Source organism: Microtus ochrogaster, chromosome 7 (genome assembly GCF_000317375.1).
Source record: "Microtus ochrogaster isolate Prairie Vole_2 chromosome 7, MicOch1.0, whole genome shotgun sequence".
Lineage (NCBI taxonomy): Eukaryota > Metazoa > Chordata > Mammalia > Rodentia > Cricetidae > Microtus > Microtus ochrogaster.
This window is the reverse complement of record NC_022014.1, coordinates 70,910,506-70,931,202: the sequence shown is the minus strand read 5'-3', so window position 1 is coordinate 70,931,202 and position 20,697 is coordinate 70,910,506. Positions and strand designations below refer to the sequence as shown.

General features: G+C 53.0%; 1 protein-coding gene across 2 annotated transcripts in view; it reads left to right on the top strand.

The window, feature by feature from the left end:
* Nucleotides 1–503: 503 nt before the first annotated feature.
* Itga3 (integrin subunit alpha 3) overlaps nucleotides 504–20,697 on the top strand; it is a 31,116-nt gene continuing 10,922 nt past the window's right edge. For both annotated transcript variants that reach the window (XM_005350607.2, XM_005350608.3), the window contains exons 1-18: nucleotides 504–1,180; nucleotides 8,234–8,361; nucleotides 8,758–8,837; nucleotides 10,796–11,045; nucleotides 12,824–12,910; nucleotides 13,280–13,487; nucleotides 13,912–14,108; nucleotides 15,510–15,598; nucleotides 15,693–15,829; nucleotides 15,989–16,075; nucleotides 16,951–17,018; nucleotides 17,108–17,244; nucleotides 18,182–18,331; nucleotides 18,419–18,516; nucleotides 18,756–18,903; nucleotides 19,120–19,188; nucleotides 19,704–19,783; nucleotides 19,863–19,940. In XM_005350607.2, the coding sequence (XP_005350664.1) occupies nucleotides 975–1,180; nucleotides 8,234–8,361; nucleotides 8,758–8,837; nucleotides 10,796–11,045; nucleotides 12,824–12,910; nucleotides 13,280–13,487; nucleotides 13,912–14,108; nucleotides 15,510–15,598; nucleotides 15,693–15,829; nucleotides 15,989–16,075; nucleotides 16,951–17,018; nucleotides 17,108–17,244; nucleotides 18,182–18,331; nucleotides 18,419–18,516; nucleotides 18,756–18,903; nucleotides 19,120–19,188; nucleotides 19,704–19,783; nucleotides 19,863–19,940 (2,297 nt within the window). In that variant the 5' untranslated portion in view covers nucleotides 504–974. The remainder of the gene's footprint in view (nucleotides 1,181–8,233; nucleotides 8,362–8,757; nucleotides 8,838–10,795; nucleotides 11,046–12,823; nucleotides 12,911–13,279; nucleotides 13,488–13,911; nucleotides 14,109–15,509; nucleotides 15,599–15,692; nucleotides 15,830–15,988; nucleotides 16,076–16,950; nucleotides 17,019–17,107; nucleotides 17,245–18,181; nucleotides 18,332–18,418; nucleotides 18,517–18,755; nucleotides 18,904–19,119; nucleotides 19,189–19,703; nucleotides 19,784–19,862; nucleotides 19,941–20,697) is intronic.

Sequence of the window (20,697 nt, the reverse complement as noted above, 5' to 3'; positions counted from 1 at the left end):
TGTCTGGCTTTACGGAGGAGCCGGTTCCGGCTGGGATCAGGATAAGAGCAGGCGGGTGGGCAGAATAAATACTACTCCATATCTAACATCGAGGGCTCTGAGTATGAAGAAAGTCCGGAGACCCACAGTCACCTCTTAGGGACTCGCAGCGCGGCGGAGGTCCGCATTCCAAGCAGCCGGGCACCGAGGACAGTTCAACGAAGAGCCAGTGCCTGGTCTGTCCAGTCCGGACCGTGGTGGTGGCCTTGCCTAGAACCGCCTCTTCAGTTGCAGCCGCTGCGAAACGCCAGGCAAAACCCACCTCCGGCCCCGCCCGTTCAATCCGTCTTGCGCTGAGGGCGACGCTTCCAGGGAGAAGCAAGCCGCTGGGAGGGGAAATCCAGGCTTTAAGGGTTCCCGACAGGTGTCTGAGAGAGAGGGCGGAGTCAGGGTAGGAATGATGGAGAGGGAGGGGCGGCGCTGCCCCTTTAAGAGGCGGCGGCCGAGCGGGGACCTTTTCTCTTTCCCCGGAAGGAAAGCGGAGCTCGGGCTGGGCTCGCAAGGTGGGGAGGTGCAGGGCTGGGCAGTGGAGAGGCGGGGCACGCGCTGGAGAGAATCCCTCCCTCCTGCCCTCTTGGCGGTCGAGGGTTTGCCTTTTCAGATCCTCCACCTAGCTGGGATCCAAAGAGCTAACACCACCAAGGGGGCGCGGCCGGGACCATCTAGGGTGCTGGGTGCCCAAAGTCGGGCACGGTGACCTGTCCACCCAGCCAGCGGGAGAGTAGATCCACGGACCTGGAGAGGATTGGAGAAGCGCCACCCCGGAGCAGACGTGAAGCTGGCTGGACTAGGGCAAGAAATTGCCTAGGACTCCGAGCGCAGTGGCGCTGCGGGCTCGGGTGTCCTCTGGCGGCGCCTGGAGCAGGTGAACCGTTCACCACCCCCAGTGTTGAGCGCTCTTGTGTTTTCGCCCGGCCCGGCTCACGCTCGCAGCCATGGGCCCCAGCTCCCGCCGCGCGCCCCGCGACTCTGGCTGGATGCTGGGCGCCCTGGCCTTGATGGTGGCGGCTAGCAGCCGGGTCGCCTTCGCTTTCAACCTGGACACCCGATTCCTGGTGGTGAAGGAGGCGGTGAACCCGGGTAGCCTTTTCGGCTACTCGGTCGCCCTCCATCGGCAAACCGAGCGACAGCAGCGCTACCTGTAAGTCAGCCTGGCGGCGGCGAGACGGGGTGTGACCGAGGGTATGTGCGCTGATGCCTGACCTAAGCTGAGTTGGAGCCCTGGGCCCACTGACTTCCAGGTCTGCTGCTGCTGGCCTTTCCTTGTGAGCCAGTATTAAGGGGGCTGGTGTGGGGCTTGGCGGGAAGTGGAGGATTGGGGGCAGTAATCACAGCAAGTGCTGACCTGGTTAGAACCTGTCTAGACGCGGCCGCTCCACGCTTCAGACCTCTTCGGAGAGCAGAAGTTGGGTCTCTGTTGTCCAGTACCTCGAGAATCCAGTACTTAACATTAGTTTCTTTCCCGGGCTGGGAGAACCCTGTACAATAAACACATATCACACCCCTCGTCCCCTCCGCCTGGGGAGAATCCGAGATCTATGCGTTTAAGCCCCCATTACATCTTTCATTTAGTCTGTGGCCACAGCAGCCACGCCCTCTGCAGAACCAGGCTGGACCGCTTCTCAAGGGCTTGGCATTGCAGGGTGAGGTGATGAAGTAGCTGGGCATTTGGAGCTGTCCAGAGACTCCCTCTGACCCCTAGAGGAACAGACAGTAGGAGACAGAGGAGGCGCTGTCTTGAGCCTCAGAGGCCAGAGCCCACCCGGAAGCGGTGGGGTACTCCCACCAGACATTTCCCTGCATTCCACAGATTCATGTTGAATCAGCAGCCCTGAGTGTGTTTGTTTTGGTTTGAAGAAGGAAATGGTGTTTTCTCTTTCTTTGCCTCTCCTTTGCAACAGCTGCGAGAAGCGGGAAGAGCCGAGTGGAGTGGGGTGGAGGAGGGGAGGAGATTGTGTCCAGTCACCTGCTCCTCCACTGGTACACTCAATCCAACGGGTCATGTCCAGGCTTCCCTACTTGGGTTCTGTGTGCTGAGGGGGTGGGGGAGCACAGAGGAGGTGAGGCTGCCCAGGGGAAGACAGTGACGATTACACAGACCCCTTCTACCTCTTTGAGTCAGGTGGCCTGCCAGGCATTTACTCCTACCTGGCCTCTGACACTTACTAAATTAAAAGACACGGTCAAGGTAAGAGTGTTGAAACCACTCTCGGCTCTGGCTGCGGCGTGTAAAAACTTGAGGAAGTTTGGAATGTTCAAAGTCCAGCTCACTTCAGTCTGCCTCTGCCCTGCCGGCCCAGCCCCTGATCGGTACTGCCCACCTGGACTTAGCCTCTACCCTACCTGGCCCCTGCAGAAGGTAGAGCCACCACACCCTTCCTGACCTGGCCAGGCAGATTTAACCCCTCTGCCTTGCTGAGGCTCTCTGACAGTGCCTTGTCCTCCCCTGTCCTAGACAAGAACATAGTTTCCTATGTTCTGAAGCTGAAGGGGTACGGTCTGACCGTACACAGGAGAAGAGCCCTGGAAAGAGCAAAACACAATTCTGCAGTTCCCCCCTCCAGCCCCATTCTGTGGCTTTGAGGAAGATATTTCCTTCCCAGGGGCCAGTTTCAGGCAGGATGAGGTTGTACCTGGATCTGTATGCTCCTTCCTCCTTCCTATCTCTGCTGGCCTCCTACCTTGACATTGTAAAGGGAGAAGCTGCCTGTTCCTGCTCCTGTTGTCTTGCCTTGGCTCTGTCTCTAACACCTGAGCCTTCGTTTTCAATGCTAGTGATGCTTTAATGAGGTAGCATGTCTAGAACGGTCCCTGCTGGTCCAGCTCTCCAGCGCACACTAGAGGCTCAGGGGCTGAGACTGGGATGGAGCTGAACCTCTCCCTCCCGTGGGTCCTGCCCAAGCTGGCCAAGTGAAAGACTTCTGCTTTCCTCTCCAGGCAGCTGGGGAGAGTGCTGGAACTGATGGGGCTCCCAGGGCAGGTGGTTCTGGCCAGATGGGTCTTCTCTGCCTTGCCTAGAGCTGCTTCTGTACCTTAGCTCTGTCCTTCTGACTGAGTTCAGCTCTCCAGCCCTTTGGGTTTAGCAGCAGCTGGGATTCACTACAGCCAGCTGTGTAGCCAGATGTGAGCAGCTGCCCAAGTGTTCTAGGGGACTAATCTGTCAAACTGAAGCCTCAGGTTCTGTCAGCATCGAGTCCCCTTGGAAGAGCAAGGGTGGCTCATGGTTCTTCCTCTGGGGTCTGCCAGCTGTTCAGGGGCTTCTGAGAGTATATGCACAATCATGGATTTGTACTTTGTCCCTGGTGGACCGGGGAAGGGAGAGCATAGCTTCTGTGTAAAAATCCAAGATACACTTTCTTTGTTGCTACAACCTTCACCTCTATAACCCCCATAGCCCATGCTTGCAGCACTTAGTATATGATAGTGGGAATCCGGGCAGAGCACTCGCTTTGGGCTTATTTGAGACATGGTCTCTCTTTTGTGGCTCAGGCTGTCTTAGAACTCGCTTTGTAGACCAGGCTGGTCTCGAACTCACAGAGATCCACCTGCCTCTGTCTCCCGAGTGCTGGGATTAAAGGCGTGTGCCGCCACCACCTGGCTTCACCTTGAGCTTTTTGATGTTTCATAAAGTCCCCTTAGAGGGAGAAGAGCAGATCATCTGAGAGGTGGTCCCTAGGCCTCCCTGCACCTACTCTGCTCTTCCCTCTTTTTCTGACCTGACCTAATTGGCTGTTTCCTCTGAGCCCCCTCTCCCTTTTGCTGTTGTAAATGAGGGTGTCTGGGAAACCTGGGAGGGAGCGACTCCTGGAAATGAGGTCATGCCTGAGGTAGGCAGGGACCTGGCTTACCTGCTGGGCTCTCTTGAAACATGCTCCCTGGGCAGGGCGGGTTCCTGGCAGCCCTTATGGCTCGTGCCAGCAGAAATGGCACAGCAGCTGTGGCTGTGGGAACAAGGCCTACATGTGGTTTATCCTTCTCTGCTGGCTTTCTCCAGTGTCCATTCTAGGCCAAAAGGCTTTGAAATGGGCAGGAGGAGGAGGAGGATTGATCTTGCAGAAAAGAAAGTAGCAAGAAGGATTGATATCCCGTGGGGTGGCATACACCTGTCATGCCAGGACTCAGAGAAAGGCAGGATTGGCAGTTTGCTGGATGTCTAGGCTACATAGTAAGATTCTGTCTCAAAAAAAAAAAAAAGGAAGGAAAAGTCCATTGCAGTAAATCAAAGAATGCCATACATATGGAACACCTACTGAAAAGTCAGGGAAAGAGGAGAAAGAAGAAAATCAGTCTTGTTCTCTTTCATTTACAGCCCTCACTCTTTCATCTCTCTCATTCTCTCTTCCCTCCAGCTTGTTGCTCTGGTTCTAGGGCTGAGTCACCAGGGGAGGGGAGCTGGGTAGGCAGCATGAGGAGGGGTTGGGGAAGATGGTGAGGGCTGCAGTTTTCAGCCGCCATCGAGGAGCCTCTGGGGAGGTGGCTAAATCAGGCAGCGGGGCATAGAGCTGGCATCCAGGAACTGACCTCCCCCAGCTCAGGCTGGAGTGGCTATTGCCTTCCCTCCTGCCCCTACGCCTGGCCTAGGGGAACAGCAACCACGACCCCAAAGAAGGCCTGGGGGTTCCCTGAAATCTTCCCATAGAAGCCACCACACACCTTCCTGAACTGAAGTTGAATCGAATAGATTTTTTTGTGAGCATCAGTCCACCCCCGGAGTCCCGAGAGCCTCTTCCTCTTTGGGGTGAGCCAGCCTGGTGCCCTGAACTCTCTTGAGCGCCATTCCCCAGCCTTTTCAGATCCTGCCATCTTCTGTTCAGTTATTCCATTAGCTTTGAACTGCTTGGGAGGAATGAAGGTATTGAGGGCTAGTCGGGGTGAAGAGTCCCACTCCATGCACTGGGAGCTCAGGGTGGGGCTTTCTAGTTGGAGCCAAATGAAAGGATGAGGAGGCCGCTGTTGAGAGCCCTTGATCTTCATTTCACTCACCCATCTGCGTCCAGGGGTGCTGTCCACTCCCCACTGCCCAGCTTGGCTCCAGGAGAGGGAGCTCCTATCTCCTGAGAGCTAGGCATCCCCACTTGCCTTTGCCCCTTCTGTCTGTGGATGGGGGCTGGGTTCAGTGGTGATCTGGGAGAGGTCAGCTTTTAGATTTTCATTTTTTACCTGGACCCAACAGGACTCTATTGATATAGAGTATAAATAAACTGCTATTTATTTATACGTAGTACTTTACATTTCGCTTCACATACCGGTAAGATCTGTCCCAGCCTTGGGATTCCCAACCCCGACCTTCCCTATACTGGCTGTGGTAGGAGGAAGGTGGACCCTATCCTCTGAACCCCTCCCTCCATCCATATGCAGGCCTCTGGTTGTAGACCACTGCATTCTGGGCTGGGAGCCAGAGGGCCTTAAAGGGCCTCTGAGCGGGCCAAGTAGGAGCTAAAAATACTCCAGGGGATGTGGGGGAGCTCCCAGTGGAATCTCTCAGGAGGGCGGAGCCTAGGGATTAGGGAATTGGCCCCTTCCCAGTCCCCATCAGTGGGCACAAGGCTGGCACCAGACAAGGACAGGAATGTGAAGATTGTACTGAGTCTTATTCTAACCCAGCCATAGTTTGTGTTTGCCTCTGCCCATTCCATACCTCCCGCAGATAAGAGGAGGGGTCCCTCGGTCTCTCCTTGAGACAGATTCAGGAGGCATGCAGACCCTGCTCTTCAGTGCCCTCCTGCGAGATGAGTTGGGCAGGACAGTGGCAGCCGGGAGGGCGGTGCGTCCACTACATTGCATGCTCCCCAGGTCCCCTGTCCACCCACTGAGGCTTCCAGCTCTTCAAGCTCCTTGGAGCAGACCTCACTGCCAGCCAAGTCTGAGCCTCCTTTTCAGATGAGCGGATGCCAGCCTCTCCCTCTCCTCCCCCAGTGGCTGCTGCTATCCCCAGGATGTGAAAGTTCTACTTCTATTCACCCCTTCCTCCTTCCAAACAATGAAGTAGTCTGTCCTTTTCTCTCTGCTTCAGGTTCCCTAACCTGCGGTATTGGAATTCCTGAGTCCCCAGAGAGAGTCTGGAGTCAAGTTAGGGCCAGTCCTGGTACCATGAAAAAACCAGAGCGACAGTGCTCACACCAACCATGCCTTCTCAGAGAGCCCATTTGTTTCCCCCAAACCCTGGAGTAGGGGTGTCAGCTGGGCTTCCCATTTTACAGATCAGACACTCAAGACTCTTGCCACAGCGCTCGTCTTAGGAACGGGTGCCTAGCTCCCAGGTTGAGCTGTTCCCACAGGCCCCAGCTTCTTTCTCTCATTTGTCAAGCATGCCTGGGGGTTGGGTGTGTGCCTGTGTTGAGCCAAGGTGGTCAGGCAGGTACCCTCCCTAGCCTGAACGTAAGTTGGCTGATGGCCTGGCTGTTATATCTGCTCCCTGACCCCTCCCTAGGGCGCTCGGGATGCTGGAGAAGCTTTGCCTCTGCCCCACAGCCAGGGAGGGTGATGTCTGAGCTGCAGCTGTGAGGTGCAGGCAAAGGTCCACCCCTTTCCTAGAACCTCCAGGCAATGCATTCCTGACTCCCAGTAGGCGGAGGCACCCCAGGCCCCAGCATGCCCGGGCCCTGCCCTGCCTGCTCCCTGCTGCCCTCGCTCCCAGGTCCTAAGCAAGGCTGCACGCGCAGCCTTTGCTCAGCACTGCCAGGCTGGCAAGAGACCTGGAGCCTGGGAGCCTCAGGGCCACGGTGTTGCTGGGCTAAACAGAGGGGCACCTGGGAGGCTCTGCCACCCAGGAGGCTGAGTTGGCAGGAAGGTGACAGAAGGCAGGTTCTAATCAGAATATTAAAAGGCTACCGGGAGACAGTGTAAGAAGGATCTTCTTTCCCAAATGCCTGAGATAGGATTTCAGGGCCGATCTCCTGTCTGCTCTGCTGAAGTTTGTTGAGGGCAGGGCTTCCAGGGTTCTAGGCCCCTTGTGGGAATTTCTTGGTGTCCCTAAAGATGGATTCTGGGGACAAGGTGGTAGCTCTTGTCCACTCTCAGCCACTGGACCTCTGCTCTTGGGCCACATTAGTTAGTATCCAGCCCCACACCCCACACCTGTGTGCTTGTCTCAAGGTGGGTCTGGGGCAAATGGAGGCATCACCCAGCTCACTTAGAAACCTGTGCCTCTTAGAGCTGGATGCTCAACAGTTTCAGGAGGGGAGACCCAGGCCTCCAACAACTCACCCATCCTTACAGAGTCTCTCTTCTGCCTTTTCTGCTGTCCCCAGGACTTGAACCCGGAGCTACCATTTTTTTTACATCTTCCTTTACCTCTGAGGCCACAGGATTCCTTCACAGACTCAGATCTGGGGCTGGGAATGTCCTTTGGCTGGTAGACCGCTTACCTAGCGTTCTGAAAGCCTTGGGTTAAATTCCTAGCACTACATAAAACTAACCAACGTGGTACAAACCTGGTCATTTGAAAGGTGGAGGTGGGGGGTGGGGGTGGGGAAAATCAGAAGCTCAAGGTCATCTTTGAACAGGGAGTGTCCTAGCCTCAGCTCTACGAAACCCTGTCTCTGGAGGAGAAGGAAAGAACCAAACCACACTGGATGGTGGTAGCACACACCTTTAATTCCAGCACTCGGGAGGAAGAGGCAGATGGATCTCTATGAGTTCGAGGTCAGCCTGGTCTACAAGAGCTAGTTCCAGGCAGGCTCCAAAGCTACAGAGAAACCCTGTCTCAAAAAAACAAAAAAAAAAAAAAAAAACCAAAAAACAAAAAAAAACATATCTGACTCTGTCACTGCCTTGCCTGGGGTCCCTCTGTGGTTCCTCTAAGGCCTTTGTCACGGCTTCCCTTGTTCTGGTTGTACAGAGGGCTGGTGTCTGAATCACTGGCTTGCTCATGCTTCCTGGCCGTAGCACATATTGTATCCTTGTCTCGGGTGCCCTTCCTCCCTTCTTCACTGGGTGACTCTGAGCCATTGTCCTCACACTCAGGCCAGGGCACCTCGTGTACAGACCTCCATGCTGTCTTTGTGAGATGCTTACCGCGTGTGTGTTTCCTGGCCCGCCTTCCCCGTGACAGACTCTCCTGGAAGACAGGGCTGAGGTTAATTAATGTCTTATCCCCAGAACATGGTATGGAGCCCATGCTTACTGAGTGTGGATTTGCAAGTTGGCTGGAGGGAGGCTTAAAAAGTCTGGCCCATCTGCCTCCCTTTCCCAGGCTTCTGGCTGGTGCTCCCCGGGACCTCGCCGTAGCTGATGGCTACACCAACCGGACTGGCGCCGTGTACCTGTGCCCCCTCACCGCCCTCAAGAACGATTGTGAACGGATGGACATCTCAGAGAAAAGTGAGAGGAGCTAAGTCAGGAGCCTGGCAAAGGGAGCCCAAAGAGGAGACCACAAGGCTAGCCTGTTAGCAAGGCAGGGTGGCTCATGCCTATTATTCTGACACTTGAGGCTGAGGCAGAAGGCCAGCAAGAACAAGGTCAGTCTGGGCTACATTAGTGCGTTTCAGACTAGCCCAAGATGTATATGGAGACCCTGACTCAAAAACAGACAAAGCAAAGCAGGCCTGCTTCTTGATCATCTGGGAAGAGGAGCAGAAGAAACAGGAAGTCATATAGTGTGAGCTCAGAGCAGTGACAGGCAGGACATAGGGAGGAGGGAGGGCTGCCCCTGGGAGACTTTGGGTACTGGATAATGGAATGAGGGACCCTAGTTCATGAGCCCTCCCTTTCCTGCAGGTGACCCTGACCATCACATTATTGAGGACATGTGGCTTGGGGTGACGGTGGCCAGCCAGGGCCCCGCAGGTAGAGTCCTGGTAAGTGAACACTTAGGATCATCTTTCCAGAGCCAGGAGGACAGCAGAGGGTGGTAGGGGACCCTCTGTGCATGGCTGGGGCCTTTGCAAATGTCTATTTCTATAGCCTCATATCTTCACGGGCCTGTGTGTTCCCTGATTCCTGCACTATGGGGAGAGGGTTGTTTGGTGCTCTCCCAAGGCTGGGCATGGGGTGGGTACTGTGTGACCTGCATGGATGCTCACTACTTGTGGGAAAGAGCAGAGAGAATGCGGAGAAGGAAAGGGCAGAGAGCGCCCTAGGCAACTGGGTGCTGGCAGGCACTCCTTCCTGGGAGGCTGGCTGCCGGAAGGAGCACAGCCCTGGTGACCCTGGCTCACCCTGGCACTGATTTGAGTGCCCCTCCCTACTATCAATTGTCACCTTCTGTTGGTGACAATTCTTTAATGTCAGCCCTTGGGGATCTGAATTTCTGTGTCCCAGGCTGACATTACTTAGGTTTATATAAACTTTACATAGAGTGAAAAGGGCAGATAGTAATTTTTACGAGCTCTGACCACAGTAACACCCATGAAACAGAACGTGTTTACATCACTCCAGAAAGTTCTCTGAGCCACCTGTGGGCAGTCACCACTCCTATAGCTATTGCTGCTGTGATTTCTGCCCTTTGAACACCCTCGTAAGATAGAGGTTGGCAGTTCAGTTTCCCAGACCACCCTTCTGTACCCCCTGTTGTTTGTAGGCGTGAGTCTAGAAGTTTGTTTAAGCGATTGTAGACTCTAGGATTAGCTCCTTACCCACCTTCACTAGTCAGCAAATGTTTAGTTAGCGCCGACTGTGTTCTGAGCACCAGAAATTCAGCAGTGCCTAAGGATGAGCTCCTGTGAATGGCTAGCGCCTGTGACGGGACAGAGAAGGCAAATAAACAAGATGCCACCTCTTCCTAGATAGTGTGTAGCCCAAAGGCTAATCCAGAACACTTTTACCCCCTGGAAACTGGCTTTCACTATTAGCCCTGGCTGCCTGGAATTCACTCTAAGGACCAAGTTGGTTTCAAACTCAGAGATCACCTGCTTCTGTCTCTGTCTCTCTGGTGCTGGGATTCAAGGTGGGTGCCACCATGACTGGCTCAGAGTCCTTTTTTAACTTATAGCTTGGGTTTTTTTTTTTTAATTTGTTTGTTTTGGCTTTGTTGGGATCAAACCCAGGACCTTGAAAACGCTAAGCCCTAAATTTACTGTACTGTTCCACTGAATTTCCCAGTAACTGTATATGATATAAGAGCTGGAGAGATGGCTTGGCAGTTACTAGTGCTAGCTGCTCTTCCAGAGGAGTGGGGTTCAATTCCCAGCACCCACATGGCAGCTCACTACAGTGTGTAACTCCAGTTCCAGGGGATCTGAGGCCCTGTTCAGGCTTCTGCAGGCACCAAACATGCACATGGTGCAGACATACAAACACCTATACACAAAAAATCAGATAAAAATGAATTTAAAAGTTACTATATGAGAAGAGCTTGCACTTGTGCTTGGCATATAGTAAGTACTCGATAACTGTTCATTGCTATTACTAATGCTATTATTATTATTATTATTTTAAATGATCCTCTCACTAAACAACAGGGTCATCTGGGGACAAGAGCAGCGAGTCCCCTAATCTCTCTGAAAATAGCTCCTTTTAGACCCAGGAGCCAAAGCCCCACATTCCCTCACCCTTCTCCAATTCCTTTCACCAAGATCTCTAAGCTACTCCCAAATTTATGGCTCCTAGCTTCTCCAGATCTGCTCCTGACCCTTGATTTCTCAATAATGGAAAGGGGGTACAAGTTTTAGTAGCCCCACGGGAAGAAAAAGAAGCCAGAGTTCCTGTTCGGCCCTCGACTCACCAAGCGAGGAGTGCCCCGGGTGAGAGACGTAGCTTGCCATGGGTTCCCTGATCCTGGCTAAAGCTGTGTGTGTGTGTGTTTGTGGGTCCCTAGGTCTGTGCCCATCGCTACACCCAGGTGCTATGGTCTGGCACAGAAGACCAGCGGCGTATGGTGGGCAAGTGTTATGTGCGTGGCAACGACTTACAGCTAGACCCCGGCGATGACTGGCAGACCTACCACAACGAGATGTGTAACAGCAACACCGACTACTTGCAGACCGGCATGTGCCAGCTGGGTACCAGCGGTGGCTTCACCCAGAACACCGTGTATTTCGGTGCCCCTGGTGCCTACAACTGGAAAGGTGGGAGCTTGGAAAAGGAGGAGCAACAGAAAACACCTAGCCCCACTGAGTCACTGGGACACGTCTTTAATCTCGGGAGGCAGAGGCTGCACTTCCAGGGTGAAAACCCTGAGTTTGAGGCTAGCCTGGTCTACAGAGAGTTCCAAGACGGCCAGAGCTACATAGTGAGACCCTGTCTTAGAAACAAACAAACAAACAAATAAATAAAAACAAAGAAGAAAGCAAAGAAGGAAGGAAGGAAGGAAGGAAGGAAGAGAGAGAGAGAGAGAGAGAGAGAGAGAGAGAGAGAGAGAGAGAAATAAGGAAACCTAGATTGGACTGTGGCCTGTCTGACATCAGCTGGTAAACTGTTACAAACACGCTTCTGGTGCGAACACTAAAATCCCAGTTTAGGACTTGTTAGAATTAAAAGCAAAAATGGTCAGCAAAAAAGTAGCACTACCCTGTGGTCCGGGCTACTTGTAGACTGAGACAGGAGGATGCCATAATCCTGCCTAGGATATACAATGAGTTCAGACCCAGCATGGGTAACTTAGCAAGACCCTGTTTCAAGATAAAAGGGGAGGACAGCGCCGAATTCAGTGGCAGAGCATTTAGCTTGGCTTGTGGGAGGGTCTAAGTTCAATCTTCAGTACCACAAATTGAGAAGGGAAAAAAGTTAAAAATGCCCCTCCTCTCCCCCACCCTCCCTCATCCCATTTTCCAACGTCCACAGTGTCTTAGGACTCCTTCCACATTTACTTTAGTATTTTTTAATGATTTTTAAGAGTTTTATTTATTCTCGTATTTTATGTATATGAGTGCTCCATCTTCATGAGTAGCGCAGAAGGAATCTGATCTCATTACAGACAGTTGTGAGTCACCGAGGGTGCTGGGAATTGAACCCAGGACCTCCGGAAGAGCAGCCAGGGCTCTTAACCTCTGAACCATCTCTCCAGCCCCTTATTTTACTATTTACCGTCTTAAAAACAAACAGGGTCGAATGAAATGTTCTGCTCTCCCACTTTTCCTTCACCATAAGCGAGAAGCCATGCTTCAGGTCAATACACACAGGACTGCCCTTCTGAGGTCATAGAAGCTTTCACTGTCCCAAGATTTGCTTAAAAGGCTGGAGAGGCGGCTCAGCACCTACTAGGTGGCTAGAAACTGTCTGTAATTCCAGTTCCAGGAGACCTGATGCCCTCTTCTGGCCTCTGCAGTCATTACTTGCAGGTGGTGTACAGACAACAAAACACCCACGTCTACGATCTCGTAAGCCAGGTGTAACGTACATGCCCACACTTGGGAGGCTGAGGCCTGGGGATCATGAGCTCAAGACCTGTCTGATCCCCTGGAACTGGAGTTCCAGACCATTGTGTACCACCACGTGGGTACTGGGAATTGAACCTTGGTCTCCTGGAAGAGCAGCAGCCAGTGTTCTCCTCCACTGAGCCATCTCTCCAACCATGCCCCCTCCCTCATCACAAAATTCTTAAAGAGGAAGTGATTTATTGGCCAGGTGGTGGTGGTGCATAATTTAATCCCAGCACTTGGGAGGCAGAGGCAGGCGGATCTCTGAGTTTGAGGTAAGCCTGCTTTACAGAGTAAATTCCAGGACAGCCAGGGCTACACAGAAGAACTTTGTCTCAAGAAACAAACAAGCAAACAAAGGCAGTGACTTAGAGGTGGTGGCGCTCACATGTGAAAGGGATCATTGTGTTGTACACAGAGGTGGGCATGGTAGAGGGGAAAGGTAAGTGACCCATAGTGTTTGCTCCTCTTCCCTGATCTTTCTGCAGGAAACAGCTACATGATTCAGCGGAAGGACTGGGATTTATCTGAATATAGCTACAAGGGCTCCGAGGACCAAGGAAACCTCTATATTGGTAAACTGGGAGGATGGGGGAAGGCAAGTTGATCCCTAACATACTAGCCCTCTTACCTCTGGTGTGCTGTGGGGTGAGACTGCAGTGAAGATGTGGCATTTAGCTCATTAGCACACACTTACTTTGGGTACCACCTGCATGGGAGACTCTGGTCCAAGGCTTCCAGATGCAAAGTTGGTTGTGTCGTGAAGCTCAAAGTCCAGTACGCGAGGGAGGCTACCCTGCCCCCAGAGCCCACTTTTTTGCTCAGCTGGCACAGAGGAATAGGAGCTAATAGAGGATGGGCAACTATGGGAGGATAGGTCCAGCATAGAAGGGGACAACATTTACTGGGTCCTTGACTGAACACCTACCTCCTCTTCATCCCAGGGTACACGGTGCAGGTAGGCAGCGCCATCCTCCACCCCAAGGACATCACTGTTGTGACAGGTGCCCCACGGCACCAACATATGGGCGCTGTCTTCTTGCTGAGCCAAGAGTCAGGTGGAGACCTGCGGAGGAGGCAGGTGCTGGAGGGCACGCAGGTGGGCGCTTATTTTGGCAGCGCCATTGCTCTGGCAGACCTGAACAATGATGGGTGAGAATCTAGGGTCGTGGGACATCCTCTGGGACCAGGGAGAAAGGTGGGGGGGGGTGGCAGGCTAGGTCCGAGAAGGAAGCTTTACATCACACATTCACTGTGTGCAGCATCTTGCAATCACACTTTGTGGGAGTCTGGACATCTGCATGTCATTTGCATGACACCCATGCTTGCTTGTCTGTACCTGTCCTTCATGCCTATCATCCGTAAGGTGCCAATGGGGTAGGAGCTTCTTCGGCTGTGGTCTCTGCCTGCATGATTTCTCCATAACATGAGTTTACTGTTTGATGGGTCTTGTGGGCTTTCTTCGTGGCCTGTGGTCGGTGTGTCATTTGCTCGGTTGCAGGGCCCCAGCAAAATCATGCTCATTAGATGGAGGCAGGAGCCAACCTCACACTCCCATTCCCTTTCTTCTGCGCAGGTGGCAGGACCTCCTGGTGGGCGCTCCCTACTACTTCGAACGGAAAGAGGAGGTAGGGGGTGCTGTCTATGTCTTCATGAACCAGGCGGGCACGTCCTTCCCGGATCAACCTTCCCTCCTGCTTAACGGCCCTAGTCGCTCTGGCTTTGGCATCTCTATAGCCAGCATTGGTGATATCAACCAGGATGGATTCCAGGGTATGAGCCTGTACCCCTCCTTCAGCACCCCCACTGACTGAGCACCAATTGCATCCCAGGCTTGACAGGACTCACAACTCAAAGGGATGCTAGAGAGGCTGTGCAGATGCTGCTGCAGAGGCTCGCCTGAGTGGGCCATAAGTGGTTGGGCTGAGATTGCACCGAAGAGAGGAACAAATAGCATCAGCCTGAGCATAGGAACTTCAATGTAATATACACTACTGAAGTGTACACTGGGGACAGGCCAGCGGATGCTCTGAAAGCCAGGCAGAGTAAATGGGGCTTTTCTATCTGGGTCACAGAGAGAGTAGGGTGGGGAGGTATCCAGAGAAATGGTTAGAACAAGGATGCTATATGAAGGCTTGGCACTTTGGAGGGTGATTCTGGAGGGGTGTGGTAGGATCAGAGATTTGCCATATGAAGTGATGAGAAAAGATGGGGACAAGGAGGGCACGTTAGTGCCATTGCCTTGCAGGTGCTCTGTGGGACCCGGAGAACAATACAGTCAGACCCGGGGAGACGTCACGGGGAGGACACTTTAGTGAGCCGGTTTACTGAGGGAGCACTTAGCTCGCCACACATCAGTTCTCTGACAACTTCAGCTTCCCAGAACACAGCTGAGAACTAAAGGGAAGGCAAAGCTTCTTAAGAGGCAGAAGCGGATGTGAGAAAGGTCAGCCAACAGGCGCAAGCACTTCCCACCGAAGCAAGGATCTGTGTTTTCAGCTTAGGGTCCACGTATGCTCCCTGACTTCCTTTATGGTTACGTAGGCCTTCTCAGATCAAATGTAGCAGATGAGTCTGGCAAAGATTAGGATCATAAGATGCGTCGAGTTTGAGGAAACACTGCTTAGCTTTTTAACAGTCTTGACACTTGAAGGTCCACTGTACTGAGCATTGTAGTATTGTTATAATCCATGTTCCTGACACTGTGGCCTTGGGATTTCTGTCTGCTCATCTATAAAGGGATAAATAATAACAGATACCCCCTCAGCATTCTTGTAAGGCTCAAGTGGAATGGATGCTGTGAGCGCTGGCAGTTACCAGTGGGGAGTGGCTTCTTTTCTGGTCTTGAGAGTAAATGTCATTAGGAGAACCAGGGTGTCTGGAGAAGTGATTGATGGGGGAATAAGGGAAGTGGGAAACTGGATTAAGCTGGGGAACGTGGGACACAGCTCTGTCTGAGGCACTGATCTGTTGTCTGACTTTGAGGAAGATTTTTTCCGCTTTCCCTAACCTCCATTCCCACCAGAGCTCTGAAGCTATGAAGTTCCCTGTTGCTCTGAATACTTCTGCCGGTGTGAGGTCACTGCCACACTGGGCTCAGTGGTCTACAGCAGAGAGTGAAGGGGCTATGGAGCCTGGAACGCCTGGTGACTCTGCCCTATCTTTCCTCCCCAGACATTGCTGTGGGAGCCCCATTTGAGGGCTTGGGCACGGTGTACATCTACCACAGTAGCTCCGGGGGGCTCCTCAGGCAGCCCCAGCAGGTAGGAATGCACCAGTCAGATACCCCTATCACCCAGGGCCTCCTCCTCCAAGCATGGTTCTGAGCCAGTCCCTTCCATTTCCTCCTGGCTTCAGATAATCCACGGAGAGAAACTCGGACTGCCTGCCTTGTCCACCTTCGGCTACTCTCTGAGTGGGAAGATGGATGTGGATGAAAACTTCTATCCAGACCTGCTAGTGGGAAGCCTGTCAGACCACATTGTGCTGCTACGGTGAGCTAGGAGTCTGTGGGTAGGGCATGCTCCTCCTCTGTCCTTGTCTGTATGAGCCTCAGCCCTGCCCACCTGCAGTGATCCACAGAAAACTGAGCCCCAGCCCTGGCCTGGGGTAAGCAGGAAATACTAATTCAACCCGCTTTCTTGTTAATATAGAGCTCGACCTGTCATCAATATTCTTCAAAGGACCTTGGTGGCCAGGCCAGCTGTGTTGGACCCCTCGCTTTGTACACCGACCTCCTGGTGAGATTGTCACCCCAGTTCTTCCTCCCCACTTCTATGTCTAGGCAGGCCAGCAAGGCTTCAGGCCCCAAGCCCTTTCTGGACACTCCTGACACCCCAGCATCAGCAGCTGGAGTCTAGGGCCAGCAATACCTCCCCTCTCCGATATCATTTTAAGTCAGAGTACCTTGCAGGGGCTAATGTGTGAGCACAGGGTTAGGAACTGGAGCTCCGTACCATCTGGCTCAAAGCCCAGCCACTCATTGCTGGTCCCCCAGCAGGGAGGACTCCGAGGAGTTAGGGCTGGGAGGAAGGGGAAAGGAATGCTCTTAGGTGCACGGGTGTGGGGAATGAGACTCACCCTGGGCAAATAATTAGTCCGAGTCTCAGATAACATATAAACGGTAATGACTAATTCACAGAGTTCTTGAGATAATTAAATGAAATAATATTTTTTTAAAAAAAGCTTTAAGCACAGGATGCTGTACCTCAAGTGTCCAACAAAACAAAAAGTTGAGAAGAAAGTAGTAAAGACCAAAGTAGTAAAGACCATAGGGACCTGAGGGTTTCTGTGGATATCAGCTTGATAGCAAAAGGGGACAGTGAGCTGAACAGCAGGGGATGGGGGACAAAAGTAAGATCCGGAGGTCCCGAGACCTGGGCTGGGCCACCAGTTGCCTAATAACTCAGACAAATCCTGTTCACTGGGCCTCAGTTTCCCCACCGGCGACCTTTAGAAACGGTGAAGTCACCACAGCTTTGTAGACGCCCCAGTTTTGCTCCTGACTTTCCCCCCACAAGGGTCCTGAGTCCCCTTTGCCTAGCACAAGAGTGAAAAGTAGGACATGGCTGTCCCTCCCACTGTGACCAGGCCCTGCTCTGCGTCCTCCCAACAGTGTTCAGGTGGAGCTGTGCTTTGCCTACAACCAGAGTGCTGGGAACCCCAACTACAGGCGGAACATTAGTGAGTTCTGGGCACAGGGTGCTCAGGTGGGAGGGGTGGGATGGGGGATGCTCACCTGGCCACCTACTGACTGCCCGGTCTGTCTGCAGCCCTGGCGTACACACTGGAGGCTGACCGGGACCGCCGGCCCCCCAGGCTCCGATTTGCCAGCAGCCAATCGGCTGTGTTTCATGGTTTCTTCTCCATGCCGGAGACGCATTGCCAGACACTGGAATTACTACTGATGGTGAGGAACTGTAGAGCAGGATGTGGCCTCTGAGATCTCTGGAAGAGGTGGCCAGTGTCCTCTAAGTCAAAGCTGAGGGACAGGGGTATCCCCAAAGACAGAGGTTGGGGAGGAATGGGGGATGGGGATTGGTGGGATGGTGGCCGCACACATGTTAGGAGAGGGATCAGCCCCGGGGTGGAGATGGGGTCAGGGCTTATTACCTTAGAAAAGAGGTCTTGGCTCTGGTCCAGTCTTGAAGAATGTGTCCCCGACTCAGGACAAGCTCAGTTCCTCTCTGAGACATCATGGTGTCGGGGGAAGAGAACCTGGAGATCCATGAAGTAAAGGGGAACACCCATCTATGGGAAGAAAAAGTGCTATCTCAGGGGATTTGGGGCAGTACAAGATCGTAGGACTCAATTTGGTGATTGGATTAGTGCAGATTCAGCTTAACTTGGGGGGTTCAGGGTAGAGAGAACCCTAGCTCCTGATGTGGGAATGATTTTTTATTAGAGCGGCGGAGCTGTGTCCCCAGCACCCGGGCGCCTGTACAGCTAGCTTTATACCCGAAATAATTACACGGAAACTGTATTTTTTAATCACTGCCTGACCCATTAGTTTTAGCCTCTTATTGGCTAGCTCTTACATATTGATCTAACCCATTTTTATTATTTTGTGTAGCCCACAAGCTGGCTTACCAGGAATGATCTTAACCTGCGTCTGTCTGGCGTGGGACAATCATGGCGACTCCCTGACTCAGCTTCTTTCTCCCAGCATCCTGTTCTGTTTTCTCTGCCTACCTAAGGGTTGGCCTATGAAATGTGCCTAGGCAGTTTTTTTATTAATAAGAAATCATTCCCACATCAAGCTCCTGCCTGTTGTTTAGTCTGGCTAGGGTTTAGCGAGCTAGGAGGATCCATGTTGGGGGCTGGGTTCACCTCATCCTCTTTCCCAGGACAATGTCCGTGATAAACTCCGTCCCATCGTTATTGCCATGAACTACTCCTTACCTTTGCGCATGCCCGATCGCCTGAAGCTGGGCATGCGGTCTCTGGATGCCTACCCAGTTCTTAACCAGGCACAGGCTCTGGAGAACCACACTGAGGTGAGCAGAGCCTACCCTCTCCAGGAGGGCTGTGGGGTCAGAAGGTAATAGGGGGTGCAGTCCCCTCAAAGCTGCCACTGTCCCCAGGTCCACTTCCAGAAGGAGTGCGGGCCGGACAACAAGTGCGACAGTAACCTGCAGATGCGAGCGGCCTTCGTGTCTGAGCAACTGCAGCCTCTAAGCAGGTGGTATCTGGAGGATGCTGATTGGTCAAAGGCTAGGCGGGGCATCATGGGCTGGCGGAATTGGGGTGAGGCCTCACTGGCCAGGATTAGGGTGGATGTGGGGAGAGGGGCTTCAATGTGCCCTGTTAAGACTGAATGGTCAGCCTGGTTGGCCCAGCGATGGCTTTCCCAGCCCCGGACGAGGGGCGGAGCCTAATGGAGGTGGAGCTTTTGGCTTAGTTCTGTGCTCCTCTCTTCAGGCTCCAGTACAGCAGAGACACCAAGAAACTGTTCTTGAGCATCAATGTGACCAATATGCCGAGCCATGAGCGTGCTGGGGAAGATGCCCACGAGGCACTGCTCACCTTGGAGGTGCCACCCGCCCTGCTACTGTCCTCAGTGCGCCCAGTGAGTACCCACCGCCCAGGCTCAGCCCAAACCTGGCTTCCTATTTGCACCCTCAATGCGTACGGCATACGGTATAATATGAATTATCCTTTGTTGTGATGTCCTGACCTCCTCCGGGACTGGACTACTTCTACACAACCTCTAGGAGTTCAACCCGTGCTCCGTAGTAGACAGAAGACTAGCAAAACCCTGACTTTATTTACTTTCTTTCCTCAGTCCGGGACCTGCCAAGCTAACGAGACCATCCTGTGTGAGCTAGGAAACCCCTTCAAACGGAACCAGAGGGTGAGACCCGGCCACATCCTCCACTCCTGGAGGGTCCTCGGGCGAGCTCCTAGCCGTCTTACCTGCCCAATTCGTGGGATTTCTTGAAGCAAAGAACCAAAGTGGAGGAGGGGAAGGCCGAGCAGGGGGTGAGAAGAGGCCAAGGGACTAAGAAATGGAGCCGCTAGGGAACTATGCATGATTCTAGGGTAGGTGCAGGCGAGGAGACCTCTTTGGCTCTTTTGCTACACCTAATGCCATCTCTTATCTGATGCCACATCTCAATTTCCCCTGATATAAAAGCTATTTCACAGAGTGGGAAGCACAGGCTTAGAAAGTTTCAGTAACCCGCTTAAGGTTATACAAAAGTAGCAGAGACCCCCCCCCCCAGTAGCAATGATGTCACCCAAGGAAGAGGCACGTAACCAGGGATGGATAAGGAGGAGGGATGGAGGTCCCTTGTCTAGATCTCTGCCATGCCATAGCCCCCTGCTGCGTTTCAATGCTCCTTTCTGTTACCCTGACCCTTGTGCTAGATGGAGCTGCTCATTGCCTTTGAGGTCATTGGGGTGACCCTGCACACAAGGGACCTTCAGGTGCAGCTGCAGCTCTCCACGTGAGTGACCCTGAAAAGCTAGTCTGGTCAGGGCAGAGTTCATGTCCTGGTCTCCTTACTGCCTGCGTCTTCTCCTCAGGTCAAGCCACCAGGACAACTTGCAGCCCGTGACCCTGACTTTGCAGGTGGACTACACACTCCAGGCCTCACTCAACTTGTGGGTACCGCGCTGTCCCCTAGTCCTCTGTGCCTGAGCCAGGGCCTCCCTACCCTCAAGGTGTCTCCTAAGCCCCTCTGACACTTCTCTTGGTCTGGTGTCCTCCTGGGTCATCTTTTCCTAATAACTATGAGAGTTGTATTATTTTTTCCTGCAAGGCAGGTGGCCAGGGCAGAACTAACACCTGGGGCTAAGGTGGTGGTCTTTGCCCTTCATTTGAATGTTTCTGCTTTATTTTCTGGATATTTATCTGTGTGTATGTGCATATATGTATGACGAGTGTTTGCATGTACACATGTGAGAATGCAGGTATGTGCATGCTGTGGAACACATGTAGAAGTCAGAGGACCCTATGAGGCACTAGGTCTCTTTGCTGTTGGCCGTTGCATACACCGGAAAGCGTGTGCCAGGCTAGCTGACTAGCGTTTCCTCAGGGACCCTCCTGTCTCCATTACCCACCACACGTTAAGAGCACTTGGACTACAGATGTCTGCAACCATACTCGGCTTTTAAGTGGGCTCTAGGGGGATTTGAACTCAGGACCTCACACTAGGATAGCAAGCGCTTTACCCACTGTGCCACCTCCTTAGCCAGCTCTTTTTGTCTTTGATTCACTTTATCTTATGTGTATGAGTGTTTGTCTGCATGTGTGTGTGCATCATATGTGTGTCTGGTGCCCTTGAAGGGCAGGAAAGGGTGTCAGAGCTCCTGACACTGGAGTTCTAGATGGTTGCTAGCCATGCTGTGGGTGCTGGGA